The sequence below is a fragment of the Schistocerca gregaria genome, chromosome 1, assembly GCF_023897955.1.
Source record: "Schistocerca gregaria isolate iqSchGreg1 chromosome 1, iqSchGreg1.2, whole genome shotgun sequence".
Taxonomy (NCBI): domain Eukaryota; kingdom Metazoa; phylum Arthropoda; class Insecta; order Orthoptera; family Acrididae; genus Schistocerca; species Schistocerca gregaria.
In genome coordinates, this window is record NC_064920.1 from 759769964 (window position 1) to 759791810 (window position 21847).

General features: G+C 37.5%; 1 protein-coding gene across 3 annotated transcripts in view; it reads right to left on the reverse strand.

Annotated features, from left to right (window-relative positions):
- The window catches only part of LOC126267979 (centromere protein I-like), a 351312-nt gene extending 329899 nt beyond the window's left edge, over positions 1–21413 (reverse strand). Inside the window, exons 1-2 of one of the 3 annotated variants that reach the window (XM_049973330.1) lie at positions 21273–21413; positions 4350–4475 (exon numbers count right to left, since the gene is read on the reverse strand). In XM_049973330.1, the coding sequence (XP_049829287.1) occupies positions 4350–4475; positions 21273–21324 (178 nt within the window). In that variant the 5' untranslated portion in view covers positions 21325–21413. Of the gene's footprint in view, positions 1–4349; positions 4476–21071; positions 21156–21272 lie in introns of those variants that run through there. The other 2 variants (XM_049973337.1, XM_049973346.1) reach the window with 2 other exon arrangements.
- Between the last annotated feature and the right edge of the window lie 434 nt (positions 21414–21847).

Sequence of the window (21847 nt, forward strand, 5' to 3'; positions counted from 1 at the left end):
TGCTTTCCGGAAATCTAGAAATACAGAATCTACTTGTTGCCCATCATCCAGGGTCCACAGTATATCATGTGATAAAAGGGCAAACTGAGTTTCATACGTGAGATGCTTTTTAAACCCATGCTGACTTGTAGAAAGAAGCTTTTCAGACTCAAGGAAATGCATAATTCTCTGACTCAGAATATGTTCAAGAATTCAGCAGAAAACCAATATTGAGGACATTGGTCTGTAATTTTGGGCATTTATTCTTTTAGTCTACTTACATACAGTCACCTGTACATTTTTCCAGTCATTTGCAACTTTGCGTCATGCCAGAGATTTACAATAAATACAAGTTAAGTAAAGTGGCCAATGCTGTAGAGTATTCTCTGACTGAACTGGGATTATATCTGGTCCTAGGGATTCAACTCTTTCAGTTGCTTCTCCATGCATGGGATACCCCTTACTATGTCCTCTACTCAGGAGCCTATATGACAATCAAATGACGATATGTTTGCACAATCTTCCTGCATGGATGACTTATTAAATGTGAAATTTAAAACTTCAGCTTTCCTTATGCCTTCTTCTACTTTTACATCAGACTGGTCAATGAGTGGATAGTACACTTAGCGATTTTGCACACTATCAGAATTTTCCTGCATCTTTCATTATGGTATGAAAGTGGAAGTTGCTTTACACTTCACGCTGTGACCTTATTTTATAGTGTAATGATGGAAATTGCTATATGCTTTGCATTTGGACCTTTTTACAGATGCTTAGTAACAATAATAGTTCATTTTTTTCTTAATAGGAGGACAATATGATGGGGACTGGTATAGTTCCATTAGCCAAGGTTCTTCGATTATTGCAAAAGTAAAAAAACTACACTATCTTTGAAAATGTTCATAACTTCACTTCTAACAGTACTACCGCAAATCGGTTCATTACAGATTTATATGTACTTTTATTTTAATCACCTGTGAAGCAGGTATTCTTGGCAATAGTATTAACACACTCTTGCACTGTAATCCTACAAAACTATATTTTGTGATAAACTAAGGATACTTTAGCAAAAACCTATCCAACATCATTTTTATGGTTTTAGCTGTTTTGTATTTAAACTTCCTACCTTAACAATTTCACTTGGAGTAGTCTATACACAAAGCATCCAAATTTTACTCTTACTTTAACTTTTTCTACTTCTTTTACTTTAGACCAAATATCACTTTTAAACACATGAATGCCAGAATTGTTCATTTAAGTCAGGATACTCAGTTTTAGTAGCACTTTGGTGAGAACCCCACATAGATTCGTGATTAGGATTGAAGTTATGGTTTTGAACACGAATTGACATTTTATGTGATTATTATTGAAACAACACAAAAGTTAACTGTTCCACACCAATATATATACCTAACTTGAATGTATGAAGTCTTTGAGGCAGTGGCGACGATTAGTGTCAGACGAAATGTAGGCTGACTGTACTCACAGCTCTTGATGTGCGAATACTCTATAAAATCTCTTCTTGGATTTTCAACATATTAGAGTCATTACATTATACTGTGAATACCAAGTAATAGCAAGACCCACATCCGAGGCAAATCCCTTATAATGCAGCTTCCAATTGCCTCTCTGAGCACCATCGAAGTGTATTGTGCTACGGCTAGTGACACACTGCGTGCCATTCACACAAAGGAGCCACTCAGTTCAACCACCAAACTCACCTTTTACATCACACCATGCCACTTTCGTTACGGAGGAACTTCCCTACAGCATTTACATGTTACAAATAGAAGTGCCCTAAGTGTGAACCAGCTTTTAACAAACATAAAACTTTCATAAACATATTCATACTACAATAATTTAAAATTTCAACATATTCTTTTGCTTTTTTTCATATATACATATCATAACTCTAGTTTTCCTGCCATGAATCAAGGAGTTCAAACAACACAGAATGCACACCTCATAAATTGCAGATACACAGTTACTTAAAATAAACCTACTCCTAACCGATGTAAGTGTTACAAACTTTCCTGGAGGGCAGTAAATTCAGGAACTGTGTTATAAAAGCTTCAGCAATTTACTGTTAAAAGTTAGACTGTCAAAGTGTTTTTAATTGTACACCGTATGATTTCACTCTTCGCGTATCAAATGGTGAGCGTTCAGAGAATCTCAAAATGTACCTAAAAAAATCCCCTATGTGCACTCCACAAGTACTCTCCTACTTGAGCAGCTGTTTCCTTTGTGCAGTGCACAGCTGATCTATCATGAGGAGTTCTACAACTCTCTTCTCCCTTAATGCAGGTCCAAAAATCTGCAACCAAGACTGACACGGAATCGACAGAGTCTTTGGTTGAGATCCTCTACTTGGTTCCAAACTAAAGCACACCCATCAACTCCGGGTATGATGCTGAAAAACTGTGAGCTGCTTCCAACCTGCAATGGAGGGCACCAGTCTTCACCACTTGTGCGTCGTCCGTAAGGCCAGAAGGCAAGCCTTCATACTTGAGTGATGCGAACACGTTACAACCCACCACACAACTTGTGGTGGGGGTGGATCCCTCTTATCAGGTCACTGCGAGGTGTGTCTGGATCAGAGTCCATGGATGAAATGAGACACACCTGAGATGTCCCATGTGATGCGCCATATTATCCATAACTGCTACATCCTGAGGCAGCAGCATGAAGATGACTGACCATGGCCAGAAGCATCTTCAGCTTTTCATGAACTGCAGCCAGCTCCTCTGCTAGGCAGGCCTCAGTCTAAACAACTGGGCCCTAGGACATATTGCAATATTAAGTATAGGCCTAATCCTTAACACAGCTAAAATTCATTGTCTGTTTAGTGGAGCTGTATTGGCAGAAACATGAATTTCCAAAAAACTTTTCCCAAGATATCACAAGAAATCTTACCGAATATTGGTCAGGCGCATGAGAGTAGTCCCTAAAGTCCTACACAAACCATCTACCAAGTTTAAAGCTTTCCTAAGTGTCACGTTATCTTCAGATTTGTGAAAAATATTGCAACCCCCATTAGTGCCAACAAAGAGACAATTCCAGCTATCATGCTCATCGTGGCCGGAAGGAGACTACTCACTGCTCAAAAAAATGGCTCAAATGGCTCTGAGCACTATGGGACTTAACATCTGAGGTCATCAGTCCCCACTCACTGCTCAATACTAGCCCCTGAGTGTTTCACTAAGTAAGTAATTGGTGACTGCTTGCAGTAAGACTGAATAAGGAGCAAATTAAAGAGAGAGGAGAGAGGAGAGGGTGGGAGGGGGGTGGGGTGGGGGGGGGGGGGGGTAGTAGCATCAGCAAGTTCATTTTGCAGGGTCCCCATGTGCACTGGCACCAAACAGAAAATAATTTTCTTCTGCCTTTGCAAGAGAATGAAAGCTCTGGATATTCTGGACGATCCTATCACCAAGTACACCTGTTCAGTGGTAAGTGTACACTTTAGGAGTCAGAGTATCAGTAAATGAAGAATTTATTGGTACAATGCCATCTCATCTCTTCAAGTGCCTTCAGAACAGCAAATAATTCTCCATTACAGAGACAAGAAAACAAACAAATAGATCAGGGGACAGACTGTAACAGAAGACAGCCATGAGCACAAAGAGAATGAAACAGCGATGGATGGAACACGTAGTTAGATCAGTGGTTGGTAAATGAATGAAGGAGCTCTCTGCCAAGAAGGCAATGCAATGGAGAGAGGGTAGAAAACATTAAAAAACTGCTAAAGACCATAATGTATGAAGAATTCTAGTTAGGCCTTCATATTATCAGGAGGAGGAGGAGGAGGAGGAGGAGGAGGAGGAGGAGGAGGTGGTGGTGGTGGTGGTGGTGGTGGTGGTGATGATAGAGGACAATGACAATGAATTTGCTACTGCTGCTGCTACTGGTGATGAATTTGTCAGTCTGACAAAGTAAAAAGCCTATTGCCATGGTGTCATCTACAATCCAACTTTGCCTTAAGTGCACAGACCTCTGATGAGCTTTCATTCAATGTTTGAGATGGGACTGCATCATCTGATTGCAGTCTGATGCTCTACCTACTTGGTAATCTTATTTTAACCTGGATGTGAAACTTGCAACTTGTCTTCATTATGCAAGGAATTGCTTCATGTCCTTTCCATTCTCACCCCCATGTTGTCAATTATTGTCACGTAATGGAAACATCCTACCTCAAGGATAAGGTGGGTACCTGTGAATAGTCACTTCTCCACCTCTAAATTGTGCAATATTTCAACACTTGAACAATCACTAAGTTAACACCATTATTTTTGGGAACCAGACTACAATTTATGAAAATCGATTAAGAATGATTTTGGCACACACAGAAGGTGGAAAATTAAAATAGCACTTACAAAGTGTGGCTCTTGTTAAAACACGAAGGAGGATAGTAATTTCAACATCACTCAAACCAGTCTCTTTTTCTGATAGTTCTTCAAGTTTCTTGTCAAATTCTGTTGCTACGTACTTGTATCCTGCACCTACAAAACAATGGTTATTGCATTAATAGTCATATAAAGTATACCAATGTCGATAAAGGAAAGAAACAATTTAGGTCCTGTGAGCATATTTCAAAGATCAAAGAAAATATAGCAGGAAGAAATATGATAACGTTATATTTTAGCAACTAATTATCAAGACGCTTAGAGACACCTTTGGTGGATAAGGACAGAAAATAAAAAGCAACCATGGCCAATGCAAGGTAACCATCTCAGCATTTGAGCTAAACGATTCAGGGAAAGATTGATTAACCCTAGATCTGGAAGGCCATATGGGGATTTGAGTCTCACTCTTGCACAGTATGGGCCCAAAACCTTAACCATTGCCACCCCCCCCCCCTCCCCTTTCTCACGTAACTGACTATGATAACATTAATAAAACACTTCCCCTGGTGTTAAAATATGGCAACCACTGCCAACACACAACGGAAATTACTACCTATAAGCTGAATAGAAAAGAAAAAAGTGAATGCCAACACAAGAAAGAAGAAGAATCACTTCTTAAAGAATTAAACAAAAACTCTAGCAGAGAAAATGAAAACACAATGAATCACTGACTTTCAGAACTGGTGGCTTTCTTCTCATGAGTAAATAAGATAAGAAACATTAACAGTTAACAGAATTCACACATAATTTGAATGTGGACAAATGTGAACTGAACTTATTACTATGCATGACAAACATATGTGATTCTTAATGGTTATAGTATTTATTGGCCTTCTATTCATTCAGATAATATGCTAGGTCAGTTTTACAAGTAGTACAGGGAGATAGAAGGGTAATGCACAAAGGAATAAAGTTTAAGGTAAATCATCTCACTAACAGCGAGGTTATCAGAGAAAGAGGGCTGGGAGAACTGGCATGTCATTCTTGTAATCAGACAATATTATTATTATAGCAAAGCTAATGTGCATTGGGGATCTTCTTAACGGAGTTGGCATACAGGCCTCTGAAGACAAGATACAAACATTTAGCTACAACACACGCTGCTTCATTTCCCTGAATTCAAAAAATATCAGTACCAGGGTATTGTGAAGCATCAGAAATGCACGCAAACTTTCATCTTTTATTTCTGCACCTATCAATTGCTGCACTGGCAAATCACTGTGAAGGTTGCTTAAGTGATAACTATTACCAGCAAAAAAAGTTTCACTATTCACAGTTGTGTGAAGTGCTATTTTTATGGAGTTTGTGACGTCTTAGGACAGCATGTAACAGAACAGTGCTCGTTGGAGGGGGGGGGGGGGGGAAATGGTTAAAAAAAAAAAAAAAAAAAAAAAAAAAAAAAAAAAAAAAAAAAAAAAAAAAAAGGCTAGGACCTTTCCTTCTCAGTTCACATTCTGAAACAATTAAAAGGCCACTAGGGAACAGAGTAATTTTGTTGCAGATTTTTCATGTTTCCTCACCGTATTTGTGATAAAACTATACTGAAGTGACTGGAGAAAAAACTGAAACTTTATACATAAAATATATTTTCATTACACAGTCATTTCAATCATCTTCACGATTCTGTATATTTGATGCTTCAGTGAATCTAAACATTTATTCCAGAATAACATTCTCACAGGAAATTAGGCACGTAAGAAAATTCTGACTACTGCTACCCCATAAAGAGCAGTAATATACCAAGTTATTCACCCCCATTTGCACACTTGCTAGCATGGGTATTAATGCGGAATTGTGCTGCCCGAGTTCTACGTAGATGAAATGGAATCAGAAATATAATTTTATACAGATAAGATTAAGAATCTCAACTGCTGACAGATGGGTCTCCACTTCCTTCAAAATTTGCTGCAACACATGCATATGCTTATTTTTGAGATGTTAATTAGCTGTGGGAGCACACTACTGAAATTCCCTACAAGGTCAAATAGTCCAACATATCACAACATCAGGTTTCTACCTCATGTTCTGTTGGTAAAAGGTACTACACTATGAGAGCTAAGTAAAATGATATAGTGTTAGAAGAGAATCAAACTTTCATTTGATTCATAGAAGTGTAATTACTTTTTTGAAGTTTATTCCATTACTACCTTTTTGAAGTTGATTCCAAAGATATCTAGGGACTAGAATAAAGAAATTCGATAAAAGAAGCAAAACTTAAGTGTGTAAAAATTGGAGCTTTTCTTCACAAATTGAACACATGAAAAAAGAACCAATCTGGACCAGGGTTGGGGACAGCCCAGATATTTTTAAAAAAATTAATAAAACCTGCCTTTTTTGTTAAATTTAAATTCCTATGATTAATTTATTCAAAGCACTCATTCCTTCTTGGAACTACTTTATTAGTGCCTCTTTCCTTACCCTGCCAACACTGCATCCATAGAGAGAATCTCCACCATCTATGAGCTTGTTTGAGCAAAATTAACAAATAATGTAAGATAGAAAAGAGTCAAGAAATTAATGAAGATCTATAAATTTGTGAAAGCTTCCAAAAAGTAGTAAATAGTACTTTACAGTCACTATGACTGTACATCAAGCTAAAGTTTTTCTGGAATTGAAAATGTTACTTAGATGAGTTTCTTATATTGCAAGAAAAGTTAAAACATGATATTAATGAAATATTTTTTGGCACAGTAAACAGTTGCCTTCAATAAATATGATGGTTCTGTTTAATATATGTAAGGCTAACTATAGAACATTTTGTACATTAATTAAAGTTTCGTAATTAAATATAGTTGGGTTTTATTGGGATTTTGGCAGGGTGCAAAAGAAACACTTGGGTTTTTATGGGTTGGGTAAAATTACAGCCCTAATTTGGACAAAAAGTTACCAAGTAAAAATAAACAAAAAACTCTAAACAGCATTTCCTCTCAGGGAATAAATTGTATAATAAAATGTCCAAGAAGATGAAAATACTAAAGTACATCTGTTTAAAAAGGCAGTTAAAATGTTCATAAATAATGCATACTACAAAATAAAAGATTACTTAGAGGTCTCACAGTATTGGTTAACAATGAAAGGGGATAATTAACCACCTTGCCACATTTCAATATTGTAAAGATTTTGCAAGGACATCATGTGCTAGGATGATTGTATTGTCATTCTCCTGTATTCATTATTTCACTCATCATCACGGGTGTGATTTTTATTCAGTTTTTCAGGTGCATTGAGGGGGAGAACATGAACATGCGTGTGGGGAATAGTGGCATGTTCAAGGGCATTGCAACAAGCTCATGGTTCTAGAGTCATCAGCAGGTGTCCTCGATGTGTGCACCAATGAAGGGAGAAGCTATGCATCGAAGAACACTGTACATTGGGGACCAACAAAATGAAGTGATGCAGTTGTTAGGATGCTGATTCCATATTCAGGAGCAGACGTTTGCTCTGTCTGGCCATCCTGATTTAGGTTGTACTAAATAATTTTACACAAATGCGGGGATAGTTCGTTCAAGGCCAGAGCCAACCACTGGCCTATCTTCATAACGCATACTTATGTATTATGTATGTATGTATATTTCTTGAGCTCTTTATTTTCATTATATTATGATAAATTTAGTATCATCATAACGTGCTGAATGAATGAATGGATGGATGAATGAATGAATAAATAAATGAATAAATAAATAAATAAATAAATATTCATCTCTCCCCAAGTATGACAAAATTTTATCATTTGGACACAGTCTGAACCTTGAGAAGCCTGCTGTATCTGTGAGATGAAGGGCAGAGAAATACTGATTGAGAAGTGAAGGAAAATAGTGGTATCATCACCTGATCCGTGAGTAGTGAAAATAGAGTGTAAAATATTAAATTATGAAGAACAGGATAAAATATCAAAAACATGATACATAGAGTGAATTAATATTAAACCTAATACCTTGGTAAAGGTCAGTGCAAGTACCCATTTAGAGCCATACATGTACTCCATATCTTAATTAGCTGGATAGTTGACGTAAGCTGTCTTTCTTCTAGCGAAATATTTACAGATTAACACTTTCTACTAGGTATGAGCAAGTCAACTTCATGGCATTCCTTCTCCAATATCCATTGAAAAAAATACGATACAAGTTGTTTCACTTTTTTACAATTTTTATAGCTGGAAGTACTATCCACTCATTAATGAAAAGATTTAAAAATATGATCAGAAAACAAACTATATACTGAACCCTGCCACCAGCTCACTGATTTGTCAGTTTCCCAGAAATAATTTCAGGTCTGCTCACAAGGCAGCAGGGGTGTCCTCCAAATGTTTGTAGCTGTGACTATGCCTATCGTTTGTACATCTCAATCTACTGCCACTGGAATAGTGCCCACATTTGTGGAATTCTCAAAATGGTTTCTATGGAAAACAACAATTTAAAACGCCCCATGCAGTAAGCTGTTTATATTTTTCAAATAAATGAATTACTGTAACACATTAATGGTATTGCAACATTAAAAAATCCTATTCTTCAACCACTGAGGATTATTTAGGTAAACTTTCATGTGCCATCCACAACGCTGTATGCAACTGTTCAAATCAACAGTGGCTCTAGAAAATGGTCACAGCAATGAGGATGAAGCAGGCAAAGGTAATGTCTGCTTCGATGCACTGAGTCAGCTTCACTTAGTACTTCGCTGATAGTTTATCACTCCTCCTTTCACGTTCAGTGACACTTAAACTGTGTATTGTGAGCTCTACGCCTTTTAAGCAGATTTTGACGAGACCTGCAGAAGTATCTCCTCAACAAGTGAAGCGAGTGGAATCTGCCATGCTCTTCCCAATCTACCACAACTCGAGGTCTCTAACAGTTACACTTAACCACATGACTTGGTGAAGTATTAGCCTTTTCTGTATGTTTGGAAATATTTTGTAGATCCATCAACCTTTAACAGATGAGTCCCAATCGTTTTGTCAGATATCCATCTGTCAGTATGTTAACTGGAGTGTATTTCAGATTCCATAAGTAGTTAACATCTGGATCTTGCACAGCTCGCCACTTCTTGACCCAATATGAGACAACAAGATGACTGGCAGTAATATCCACTGGATGTACATCTAAAATAACAAGCAGTGACTACTAAAGTGGCACCAAACACTCTGGCAAGCATTATAAGCATGCCTCACTGCGCCATCTGCAAGATATTCTTATGTGGTATGTAGCACTGCTGTAATGTCAACATATTGGCTGTGAAGCTGCTAATGGCAAAAGCGTCACCTTGCTGTAGGGTCTGACTACCAGCAGTGGGAGTCTATAGGTGGTAGTTCCTGTTTTACAAAGTTATGCAATGACTTAAGATGCTTTTGAGACTGCATTGGTGATGTGCAGTTGAAGTTTGATTTTTCATGTATATGTACCCCTAGATATCTGCACACAACCTGCCTAGAAAACGAACTGCCTCCTAACCTTATAGGTCAGTTTCTGCTTGTGGAATGTTTACCTTGTCAGAAATCATCTTAGAACAAAAAACCAGTCCAAGTTGCCAATATTTTATTTTTCATTCAGTGAGTAGTTTTGGGCTGAGAGCCATTTTCAAATCAACATAACAAAGCCAAAAATGGCACTTCCAAAGATGTCAACAAAATGCGTAATGTATATTCACAGTGCACACAGACATCTGTATGCACTTTGAATTTACATTACACATTTTGTTGACATGTTCAGAAATGCCATTTTTGACTTTGTTGTGTTGACTTGAAAATGAGTCTCAGCCCGAAACTAGAAATCGAATGTAAAATAAAATATTTGTAACTTCTATGGTCTCTCCCTTCCAGGATTGGTTCCAGGTGTTCCATCTACTGTCCGCTCCCCCTAGCAATGCCCTTAGGCATTCCCCTTTTGATCCACTGTGCCTGTCTGTGTGCTGGCATTCTATTTTTGGTCCAATGTGAGACGGTTGTGCTCCCACTGTGGTCCGCTTCCACTGAAAATGTTCTCAGGCATTCCCTCTTCCATCTGGTGCACCTGTCTGCACACTGGCATTCTGCTTTCAGTCCATTGCAGTTCCAAGTGTTCCCTCTGCTGTCCGTTCCCACTATAAATGTTCTTAGGCATTTCCTCTTCATTTTGGTGTGCCAGGCCTGGAGCTGATGTTGTGTCTTAAATCCAGTACACTCGTCTGTGTGCTGGTATTCCATTTTTTGGTTCAGTGCTGTTCTAGGTGATCTCTTTGAGGTCTGCTCCTGCTAAATGCATCCTGCAATGTTCCATCTTTGGTCCAGTGCACCTGGTGCTCTGTCTGGGGTTCGTTCCCAATGACCACACCCTCAGTTCATTTTGTGGATTTCTGCTGCTTCCCCTGCCACATTTTCAGCAACTCCAGTGCATCATCACAGGCTCTACTGAGCTAGTGCCTAGTGCCACAATTTTAGACGTTTCTGGTCATCTTTATCTCTCTAAACTCTCTTATAACATTGTCACAATATCTGAGGACCTGTGCAAGGACCCTTGTTTTTTCATAGTTCATGGGATGATTAAGTTCCATACAGTGCTCAGAAATGGCTGATTTAGTTGCCTGGCTTAGTCAGGTGTGCCTCTGACGTTCTTTTCACCTGATGTCCAGCGTACCGGTTGTCTGGCCAATGCACGATATGCCACATTGGCAAAGTATATTACAGATTCCTGATTTTCGTAGTCGTGAGTCATCTTTCACATTTTCCAGTAGTCCTCTTATTTTGGTAGGTGGCCAGAAAACACATTCGATATTACGCTTCCTGGAAATCTTGCTGACTTTGGCACAAATACACCCGACATAGGGCAAGTACCCCAAGGTCTTTGAATCCTCTTGCTCTTTTCTTTGATAGAGTGGAAGACTAGCTGGATGAAGAGCCTTCTGAATCTGTTTGACTGTGTTTCCTTTCTTGCAGAACACTAATCGTAGATGCTCTATTCCTATTACCAAACTTCCTTAGTCTGACAATGTGTGTATCATGTGGACCAATGTCTTCAAAACTCCATTCTTCTGCACTGGATTGTGAAAGCTGCTAGTTTGTATGTATAAATCAGTGTGTGTAGGTTTGTGACACACACTGTAGCCAAACAACCTATCTTCTCTCCTTCTGACAGTTACAGACAAAAATGGCCATCCTTTTCCAGTTTCATAGTGAAATTAATATTTGGGTAGCATGAGTTAAGATGTAACAGAAACTCATTGGGGCTATCCCTACCATGAGGCCAGATCACAGAGGCAACATATGTATACCTGAAGAAGCATATGGATTTGTATCTAGCAATCTCTAATGTCTCCACTTCAAATCTCTCCATGAACATTATCCAGCAACCACTGGAGACAGACGGCTGCCCATTTCAATACCTTCTGTCTGCTCATTAGCCCCCATACAGAAAATACACTGAGGGCAGTATGTGCCTGAACACGTCCAAAAGAGCATTGCCAAATTTCTCTGCAATCAGTTCCAATGAATTTTTCAGTGATACCCAAGTTATCAAGGATACCACCTCAAAACTGACCACTATATCAGGTTCTGCGACATGCAGGTGTTTGAGATATTGCAAGAAGTCCTCCGATAAATGGATATGGTAAATACAGTTCCCCACATATGGGAACAGAAGTTTCTTCCAGTACTTGGCTGTTGTGTACATTGATGTGCCAGTGTTACTGGCAATTGAGTGCACTGGTACACACTCTATGAACTTTCGGCTGCCCATATAGTCTAAATGGAAATGGAGCATTCAGTCGTAATTGTTCAACAATCTTGTCTGGCATACCTGTTTCCTTCACAAGAGTCCTGGTCATCTTGTGCTCTTTGTGGTCATCTTGCGAACTTTGTCTGTAGGGTAACAATCCAAAAGCCTGAAAAGCTTTTATGCAAGGGCCTCCAGATTTTGACACACTTTTTCATTGTAATCAATCTGTTGCAGAACAACTACAGAGTTGTAGCAACATGGAGACATTGCTGTCTTCCTGGGTCCTCTAAAGTGCGAGCTTCTTGTCACCTGGATGTTGTTTGATTTTGGAGGGTGTCTTGCTGAGCACCCTTCAGGTCACTCATCAAATTTCTTCTGCCACATTTGGCGGAACTGTGTTGCCTACTTGCTTCACTGCACTGCCAAGACCTAAAATGGGCACATAACTGGAAGTTGTTGTGAAATTGAAAAACCTGCTGAGTACCTTCAAAGCAGTGTCATCAAACTGCCTGCTGGTCAATTACAGTCTGAGAACCCTTCATCTGCTGTGCTTTCCTACTCTGAAACTTCACAGACTGGCATGCTTAGGCGTTCTTCTTGGTGCACTTTGCTAGAGACCAAGAGGCACTATTTACCGTGTCCCAATCTTCAGCTGCTAAGGAGACTGCCATGTACAAGTGAAGATATAAAACCTTCTCGACTGCCACATATAGCCTATTGCGCATACCTGAATCCTCTCTCTCTCACAAGGGCCATGCTCACCCAACGTTTCATCTTGCTCACCACTCTGGAGTCGGTGTGATGTTTAACCCTGGTTAAAACTGGTGCTATGTTTCCATCTTGACAGCTCAGCAGAAAACAGAGAGAACATGACAATTTATTATCTCTGCACCATTGATGCATTTGACCTAAGACTGTACCTGCACTCTCCTCCAAAGCTGTCCTGGAGGCATCTGAATCAACTACTAACAAGTTGCCTGCATATGCCACCATGGCTTAGTTAATCCATCCCCATTATAATCTTAAGAAGGGTTTCAATGGATAATCAAGCCACAGGTCAACTCTTGGTAAAGCATTTGACAGCCTTATATTTTCTTGAATTGAATTTTACTACTGTCCCACAAAATAATCTCGGAGACTAACATATAGTGTGTCAGGAATCTGGAGGTGTCTCAAGCATGTAATCATTCCAGGTCACCACAGGTTGTCAAAGAAGCTCAAAATGTCGATCACTAATGCAACCGTATAATTCCAGAATAAATTACAAATTAAGTGAGGTGTTCGACTGATAGTCATCAATGAAATATCCGTTCCTAATACTAAACTGGCATCAGTTAAGGCCCTTAAGCTCTCTGCATCCCTCCAATCGATCACATAGGAGGTACTCTTGAGCTTTAGCCTGCATTTGATGAGGTAAATAGGCCTATGAGACCTACAATTCACTACATCCATGTCTTCAGATTTCTTAATCATCCCCACAAGCTTTCAACACTGCAGAATCCTTTCCAGTCTTAAACAATCATTGAATAGTTCTTTAAGAGAGAAAACTATCTGTGGTATTGCTTCAATCAAAACTTCAGGGTGAATACATTCAGGGTCTGGTCCTTCTTGGGTTTAAGTTTTACCAATGCCCTCCACCCACCCAATCTACTGTTATGTGAATGGGGAGGTGTTAAATTTGAAATTTATTCATATTCCAGATTTGTTCTTAGTCTACAATGTTCTGCAGCACTTTATCATCAAGGTGGACCTAACCTAGTAGAAATTCTGCTGCTTCATTCCAGAAAAGAGTCATACATCTGTCATCTCATGTAAGCATTGTCAAAACCATGCATTTTGATCCTTCACAGCTGAAACTGATAGGTTTGCCTTAAAGATCTACCAAAAGCTGTGAACGAATGTAGTTCCCAGTTTTCCTGCTGTGGCCTGAACAATTCTGTGTTAAAGACAGTTTCCTGTTCATAGTCTCTCTGTAACAGAATACTGGATTCCTGGAGACACACTACTCTCTGATACAAGCGTACAATTCTTGTCCTTCTACTCAGATATGTTAATCTCTGTCTCTTTGTTGGCAGAGACTATTATGAATGCATAATAGGAACAACTTCCTGTTCTGTCTTCTGCAGTAGTTCAATTAAGACAAGCACATGGTGGTCTGCGGTCCTTCTGCTCGCTCATGTGGAATGGCTGCTATTAATTCCCCTTAATCTGGCCCAGTCAGAGGTTCGGCTCTCTGTGTGTGGGATTCTTTTCATTTACGAATGCTTCTATAAAAAGAGCATTATGCTTACTGGACGTTAAACAATCCAGCATCATTTAGCTGCAGACTTTTGAAAATATTCCAATGTTACTATAACTCAAACTTGAGTAAACCAAGATCAGAAACTACAAACTACCCACAATTATCACACAGTACCTAACATGAGAAAATGTTGCAAACCCAAATACACATAGACTGATACAACAGGATTAGTTAATAACATGATACCACATACATAGACCAATGACGTAATTAATGTGGCAGATATAAAGACTTTACAAAACAAGCTATGGACAACATCAATAACAATAGGAAAATATCAACAAAATTAAAAATAGCAAATTAACGAGATGAGGGGGGTTTCGGATGGGGATAATCTTGTCATTAATGAAATGAAACATATTGTGAGCTTGACAAGTAGCAAAATGGGGGTTTCCATCAGGGACTAAAATGTAACTACAGAGTGCACAACGTGTATTTAAAAAAAAGATCATAACACATTTTATGCGTTTGTCGACTCAACAAATTTAGGCCTCAGTCTCTGCTACCATTCAGTCTATCAGTGCTAGGGTTGAGACACCATTTATGGCTATCTTTAGGACAATTCAGGATAGGGTATATGTTTACAATATGATAAAAGTTTACTAATTACTTGCATACATCGTATCTATTGTTTCAAAGTCTGCACATTACAACTATGTAGAAACAAATTTTCTAATTTTTATAATAGAAGCAAAAAAAAAAATTAAACATGAAATGGCATATTTCCCCAGTTTTGGCCACGTTAACACTACCTATAGACAGTCATTGCCCTATTTTGGTCACTGTACTATATAGTAAAACTGAGGCTTTAAATAATTATACAATCAATTCACTAAAAAGTAATTTGTTCTTTATACAAGCTTATAAGAAAAAAAAAACATGCATAAAGTAAAGAAAAGTTAGGCCTCAGCAATTCAGTGGAACAGAGAAACAATTAACAAAAACTATTATAATGATTGATGTAGGAACTATCTATGATAATTCCTCTTTAGGAGCCAAGAAAAAGAGATTTCACCCATATTAAAAACTGTTAGGTAATTTCACATATCCTTATCATTCAGAGTTTCTGATACTTCCTGGTACCAATTTCTTATTTTTGTCCTCTGTAACAGACCTCTAGCCCAATTAACTTTCAGCATCTTTCTGCGACAAAACATTGTCTCTCTCAAAGAAATAATATCGCTTTCTTTCCATGTTGATGATTTGCAATGCCACTTTTAAGACTTCACTAATCTGTCTTATCAATAAGTTTATTAAACAGAGACACGCAGAGGCTTCCCTTAGTCACTGGAAATCCCATGTTGGAACAGTCCACAACCAAGTCCATCAACATTCTTTTTGTTCCCGAGATTGAACTTGAACCACAGTGCCCAGTAGATTCTTTTGGAGATAGTTCAGAAATTTTATTTCTTAATGTTCTTGGACCATTGTACAACTTGCTTGCAGTAGCAACCTTCATTCCCTCAAAAATAGAATCCAGTTCATTTTTAACTTTGCTCAAAGAATATCGAAATCACTTATTTTCTGTTTGTCTCAAAGCCTTGACTTACAAAACATCATTTTTCATATTTTGTATTGCATATTTTACTATGTTACAATGATAGATAAATTAAGGTGTGACTCTCAGGCAAGACTAAATAAACTTGAACAAAATTAGTGTGGTTATAATGCAGACCAAATGTATATGAGAGAGGTTGTATATGAGTTTTTAAAAGTGGCCAAAACAGACACATTTACGTCTCTACTTATAGCCCCAAGCATGGCCATAACAGGGAATGAAAGATAAATATGGATCTGTTAATGGCCACAGAAGTTTAATGATACATTTTTAGGGGGTACTACTTTAAACTTTTAATAAATGAAACAATAATACTTACTTTACCTCCTAACAGATTAAGTTTCTTCCAACATTCTATTTAAATGGGTAGAATATGAAAACCAGTTATCTTCATCTACATCTGTAATCTGCAAATCATTGTCAAGTGCATGGCAATTAGTACCAGTTATCGGAGTTCCTTCCTGTTCCATTAATTCACGTATTGAGCACACAAAGAATGTCTGTTTTAATGCCTCTGTGTGTGTTGTAATTATTCTAATCTTGTCCTCATGGTGCCTATATGAGCATTACATAGGGGTTGTAGTATATTCCTAGTCATCATTTAATGCCAGTTCTTTAAACTCTTAATAGATTTTCTCAGGATAGTTTACCTCTATCTTCAAGAGTCTACCAGTTCAGATTCATCAGCATCTCTGTGACACTCTCCCACAGGTCAAACACACCTGTGACCATTGTGCTGCCCTTCTCTGTATACATTCAATATCCCACACTTGAGCAACACTCTAGAACTGGCCACACAGGTGACTTGTAAGAAATCTCCTTCATACACTGCTTTTGCTTTCCCAGTAACAATAAAACAAAGCCTACCACCTGCTTCATCCACAACTGAGCCTATGTGATCATTCAATTTCATATCCCTACAAAATTTCACACCAAGGTCTTTTTTTGAGTTGGCTGATTTCAACTGTGACTCGCTGATATTACAGCCGTAGGATACGATTTTTTTTTTTTCCATTTTGTGAAGTGCACTATTTTAAATTTATGAATGTTTAAAGCAAGCTACCAATCTTTGAAAGCTTATCAAGATTTGACTGAATATTTAGGCAGCTTCTTTCAGACAGTGCTCCATTATTGATAACTGCACCATCTGCAAAAAGTGTGAGGTTATGATTAATATTGTCTGCAAGGTCACTAATATACAACATGAACAGCAAGAGTTCTAACATATTTCCCAGGAACACATTCGTGGATACTATTACATCTGGCGAAGACTCTCCATCCAAGATAAAAAAAAAAAAAGCTGCATCCTTCCTGCCAAAAGTCCTCAATCAAATCACAAATTCCATTTGATACCCCATGTGAACATACTTCTGACAATAAGCATAGGTGTGGTATTGAAACAAATGCTTCTCAGAATTCAAGAAATACAGCATCTTCCTGACTGCCTTGATATAAAGCTTAAGGTGTGTTATGTGACAAAAATGTGAGTTGGGTCAAATGTTTGATATACCTAGTTATATTTGAGTTCAGAATATATTCTAAGATTCTAAAACAAATCTAAGTCAAAGCTACTACATGGCAGTTTTGTGGACCATTTATACTGCTCTTCTTGTAGATGGGAGTGACCTGTCCTTACCTCCAACTACTGGGCACTGTTTTTGTTCAAAGGATCCACAATAGATTATAGTTAGACCCTGGAGCTTTATTCTGTTTTATCTATTTCAGCTGTTTCTCTACACTACTGACACTAAAAGTTATTTCACTCATCATTTCAATGGAACAAAGATTGAATTGGGCACTTCTCCTGGATTTTCCTTTGTAAAGGAACATTTGAAAACAGAGTTAAGCATTTCATCTTTTGCTTTGCTACCCTCAGCTTCAGCTCTTGTTTCATTCACTGGGGAATGGACACTACCCCTGGTGTCACTAAACAGTCTTCACATACAACCAGAATTTCTTTGGGTTTTGTGAAAGATCATTTGACAATATTCTATTAGGGTGACCACTGAAGGCTTCGCGACTGCTTAAAGAAAAACTATACAAAACTCAGCTACTCAACACAGATCCTTTCACAAAACTATGATTCCAAACAAGAACAAACAAAGAAATGTTTCTATATTTAACTGAACAGCACATTTCAAGTTGTTTTCAAAAAGCTAGAAATTTCTGTCAAAGCAATATCCACACCTTTCTGTCCCACATGCAAACAGAAAACTGGCAGGATATATATCAGTTTCAAAATGTATATGACAAATTTGAGACTTTTCTAAATACTTTTAGATATAATTTCAACTACCACTCCCCCTTTTTTAAAAAATAAAAAATAAAAAATAAAAACAAAAAAACCAATAACAGTATATCCCCCAAGAGGATAACCCCAGGTATTATCACCTTTGCAAAAAGAAAAAGAGAACTCTTCAAAGTCATATTGATATAACATGCACCAAATTGAGTAAAGTATATTTCATGATTAGACAAATAAGGAATACTGTTAATACCAGCACCCTGACATCAATGTACTATGCTCTTTTCCACTCTGTATTAAGCTACAGAATTATCTTTTGGGGCCACAGTGCAGAAGCAGGAAGGCTGTTTAAATAAAAATTTAAAAAAAAAAAACAGTTAGAATAATATTATTCAAACAGCAGAAAGAATCTTGCTAACCACTGTTCCACAATCTGAACATATTACTCCTCCCATTTCAGCACATACTGGACCTACTATGTTTCACCAAGAAAAATATTAACAACTGAGATATAAACTCAAACTGGCACCAACATGATACAAAACTATACAGTAAAGGTGTCACATATATGAGAATAAAACTCTACAATCATCTCCCAATAGCAGTGAAGAATATTACACAAGTGAATGATTTTAAAGTAAAACTACAGTCACTCCTAATTAAACACTGCCTCTACAGCATACATGAAAACAACCTGCTATGAGGAACTGCTCAAGAAAAAATCAGATAATGGATCACGAACTATTGACCTTACGTAACATAACTGAATGTAAGTTTTATTGGTATACATGCTAAATTCTGCAACAGAATAAATATAAGCATGTGATATAAATATGTAATAATCTTTTAGATTCATAGACACAATGGATCCTAAACTATTGACATTATGTAACATAACTGAATGTAAGTTTTATTGGTGTAAATGCTAAACTCTGGTACAGAATAAATATAAGACCTAAGTACATTACACATGTGATATAAGTATGTAATCATTTTATAGAGTCATAGAGATGTACCTTTTCTTATACGTGCCTAATATGCATCAAATGTGCATTTCTGTACGCTGTATGATTCAGAGGATCAAAACAAACAAATAAATAAAATGTCTGGCAGGTACTCAAAGGAAGGTTAAAAGTACATGAATTACATCACAGTGGCCATAAGTGGGGTCTTGACCCAACTCCAGGAAATTAAACTACTCTGGGTGTCCCGTGCCCCCCCCCCCCCCTTCCTCCTCCTTCAATGTGTAGCTGGAGTCAGCCCAAACAAAAAATACAGCTCATCAAGCCTCTCATACAACAACCAGTGCTGATGGAAAGAGTTTACTTATTTCCACATTGCAAAGAATATTATTTTAAAGCAGAATTTTACATGCCAATTCAGTACAGCAGACCCAAATAGCACAAAAATCATTTTATCTGTATGTATTAACAGTAACAGTAAAACACAGAGAACAACCAGTACTCCAGTAGTATCTCCACTAGACCTACATATGTCTAGTAAACAATTTGATACAAGCCATTGCCCTTGAGGAAGACAATGTATCATAAATGTAACAAACAGAGGTCTAAAACACAAATGTACACACCAAAACAACCTGACACAATTCATGCAACATATGACTATTTTCAACCCTCAAAAGTTGAATCGCAGAACTAGTTTCCTCACTTTACCTGTATGAAATAATCTCCCATATAAAAATTAATGTTTCTGCTTAGCTGAACAGGAACATAGCCTACAGAAATATAAAGTAAGCGCTAAGAAAGTTTCTCATGTACATAGAAAATAGCTTCCTTTAACTGATCAGATCTCTATGTAAATGCGTTGGATTTTATACAAGACCTTCATGCAGCATAAAAACTACAGAAAAGACTTCACTATGCTGAAATAATTTATGTACATTTTATCTGATTACTATTAACAAATACTTCACAATACGAGGTTGCAAAAGTTCAGTTCACAAATAAAAGTTACTCTTCATACAGTGTTTCTATCTAAGGATATTTCTTCTGGTTCTCTCTTTTTTCCAACTGTAAGTCCTGATATTGTGAACAAATTGAGAACAGATAGAAAACCTCTCATACGAGTCAATTTGTTTAACAACATATAGTTTGAGAAAAGAAGGGTCTTGTATTTGGTGCTGAGATTTAATGCACCTGTTTCAATAAAAATTTGCTTTTGTTGACACAAAAGCTTCTTCTAGTGTTACCGTAATGCAGCTTAGGTGTAAACGGTTTTCATACACTGTTAGTCACGTCTGTACAATTTAATATTTTGGTATTGAGTACTCTAGTTCTCATTTACTTATGTACACATTGTTTTTCCATGTTGATAAATTATGTGGGTTGGGGGAGTGTCCGTCTGAAAATACTTTACACGAACAAATGAAACTATAGCTGTTATTTATACGATGTAGACCTTGCTACCCTCGGAACTTTCGCTATACTTAGTACACATTCTACTTTTGTTATACCCAAATAAAAATCATTAATTTCAACACAAAACAAAGCATCTTTCGATAGTTTTGTTTGAAACAGAGTATATTAGCATATACTTTGAACGGTTTAAATATTCCACATAAGCCCTAATGAGTGTCATTCTTTTTAACATGAATCGGCAACAAAATCGGACACGGTATACCAAAACGTATGGTTGTAAAGTTTGTAATTGGTGTAAACGTTAAGTAAACATGACGACAATCGAGACAGCGAAGAACATTATCTTCGGTTTAATCCAAGTTTAATATGAATTATCATCATCGATCTCTAAACGTCGATGAAAATTGACTTATAATCCGTGACATTGGTTGTTCTTAAACGCAAGATACGTAACTGATTCGCTACAAGTCCCATTTTCACAAATATTTTAAAGAATGTAGGTATAGCAACAAACTGGCACAACGTACGCAAATAATTTGAACTACTATCTCAAACGGACCCGGATAAAATTCTGCGGACACCCATGAACACAGCACATCCAATGTCACTATCAGACAGGCGTTCCCATTCGGCTATGCGACTTGATGGACAAAAGCCAAAAACACAATGCAACTGCTGACCTTACTGTATCAACGTAAAAAATCACTACAAGCAGTAACAGAGTTTACCTGAAAGTATTGAAAAGTATTTTACTGCAGAGCACACATTTTCCATGTCCATACAGGATAACCGAACATTTGTTTACAAATCTTAAATGAACGCGGTTAACCAGTGTTTGAAATCATTGCAGCGCTACCAACCTTATGCAGGTTAGCTTTGTTTAGGGGGCGTATTCCTGGTAGTTTGCTTTTGTAGTAGGTCATATTTCAACAGTGGTACACCTCCAGTTTCGTTCATTTCGAGATACTGAGGCTGAAACGTAATTGAATGACGTCAATTCTGTGTTAATAATAACTGAAATATTACAGTCCATTGCATCTTGCAATGAATTACCGTTTCTCTCAATGTGTCTAGTTCATTTAATTTCACGAGCCGTAGGTCCAAAAGTGGTGCAAAGTAGGTGCACCGTCAATCAAATAAAATACATTTAACATAGGAGATAAACCTGATTATTCTTTTAAATTATTGAATTTGTGGAATACACGTAACGGGTGGAGTAGATTGTTTAGAAGACGTTATGGTATCAATCTGTACAGCACTTAATTGAAGCCCTTCAATCATTACTGTTATTTATCTCCTTGGA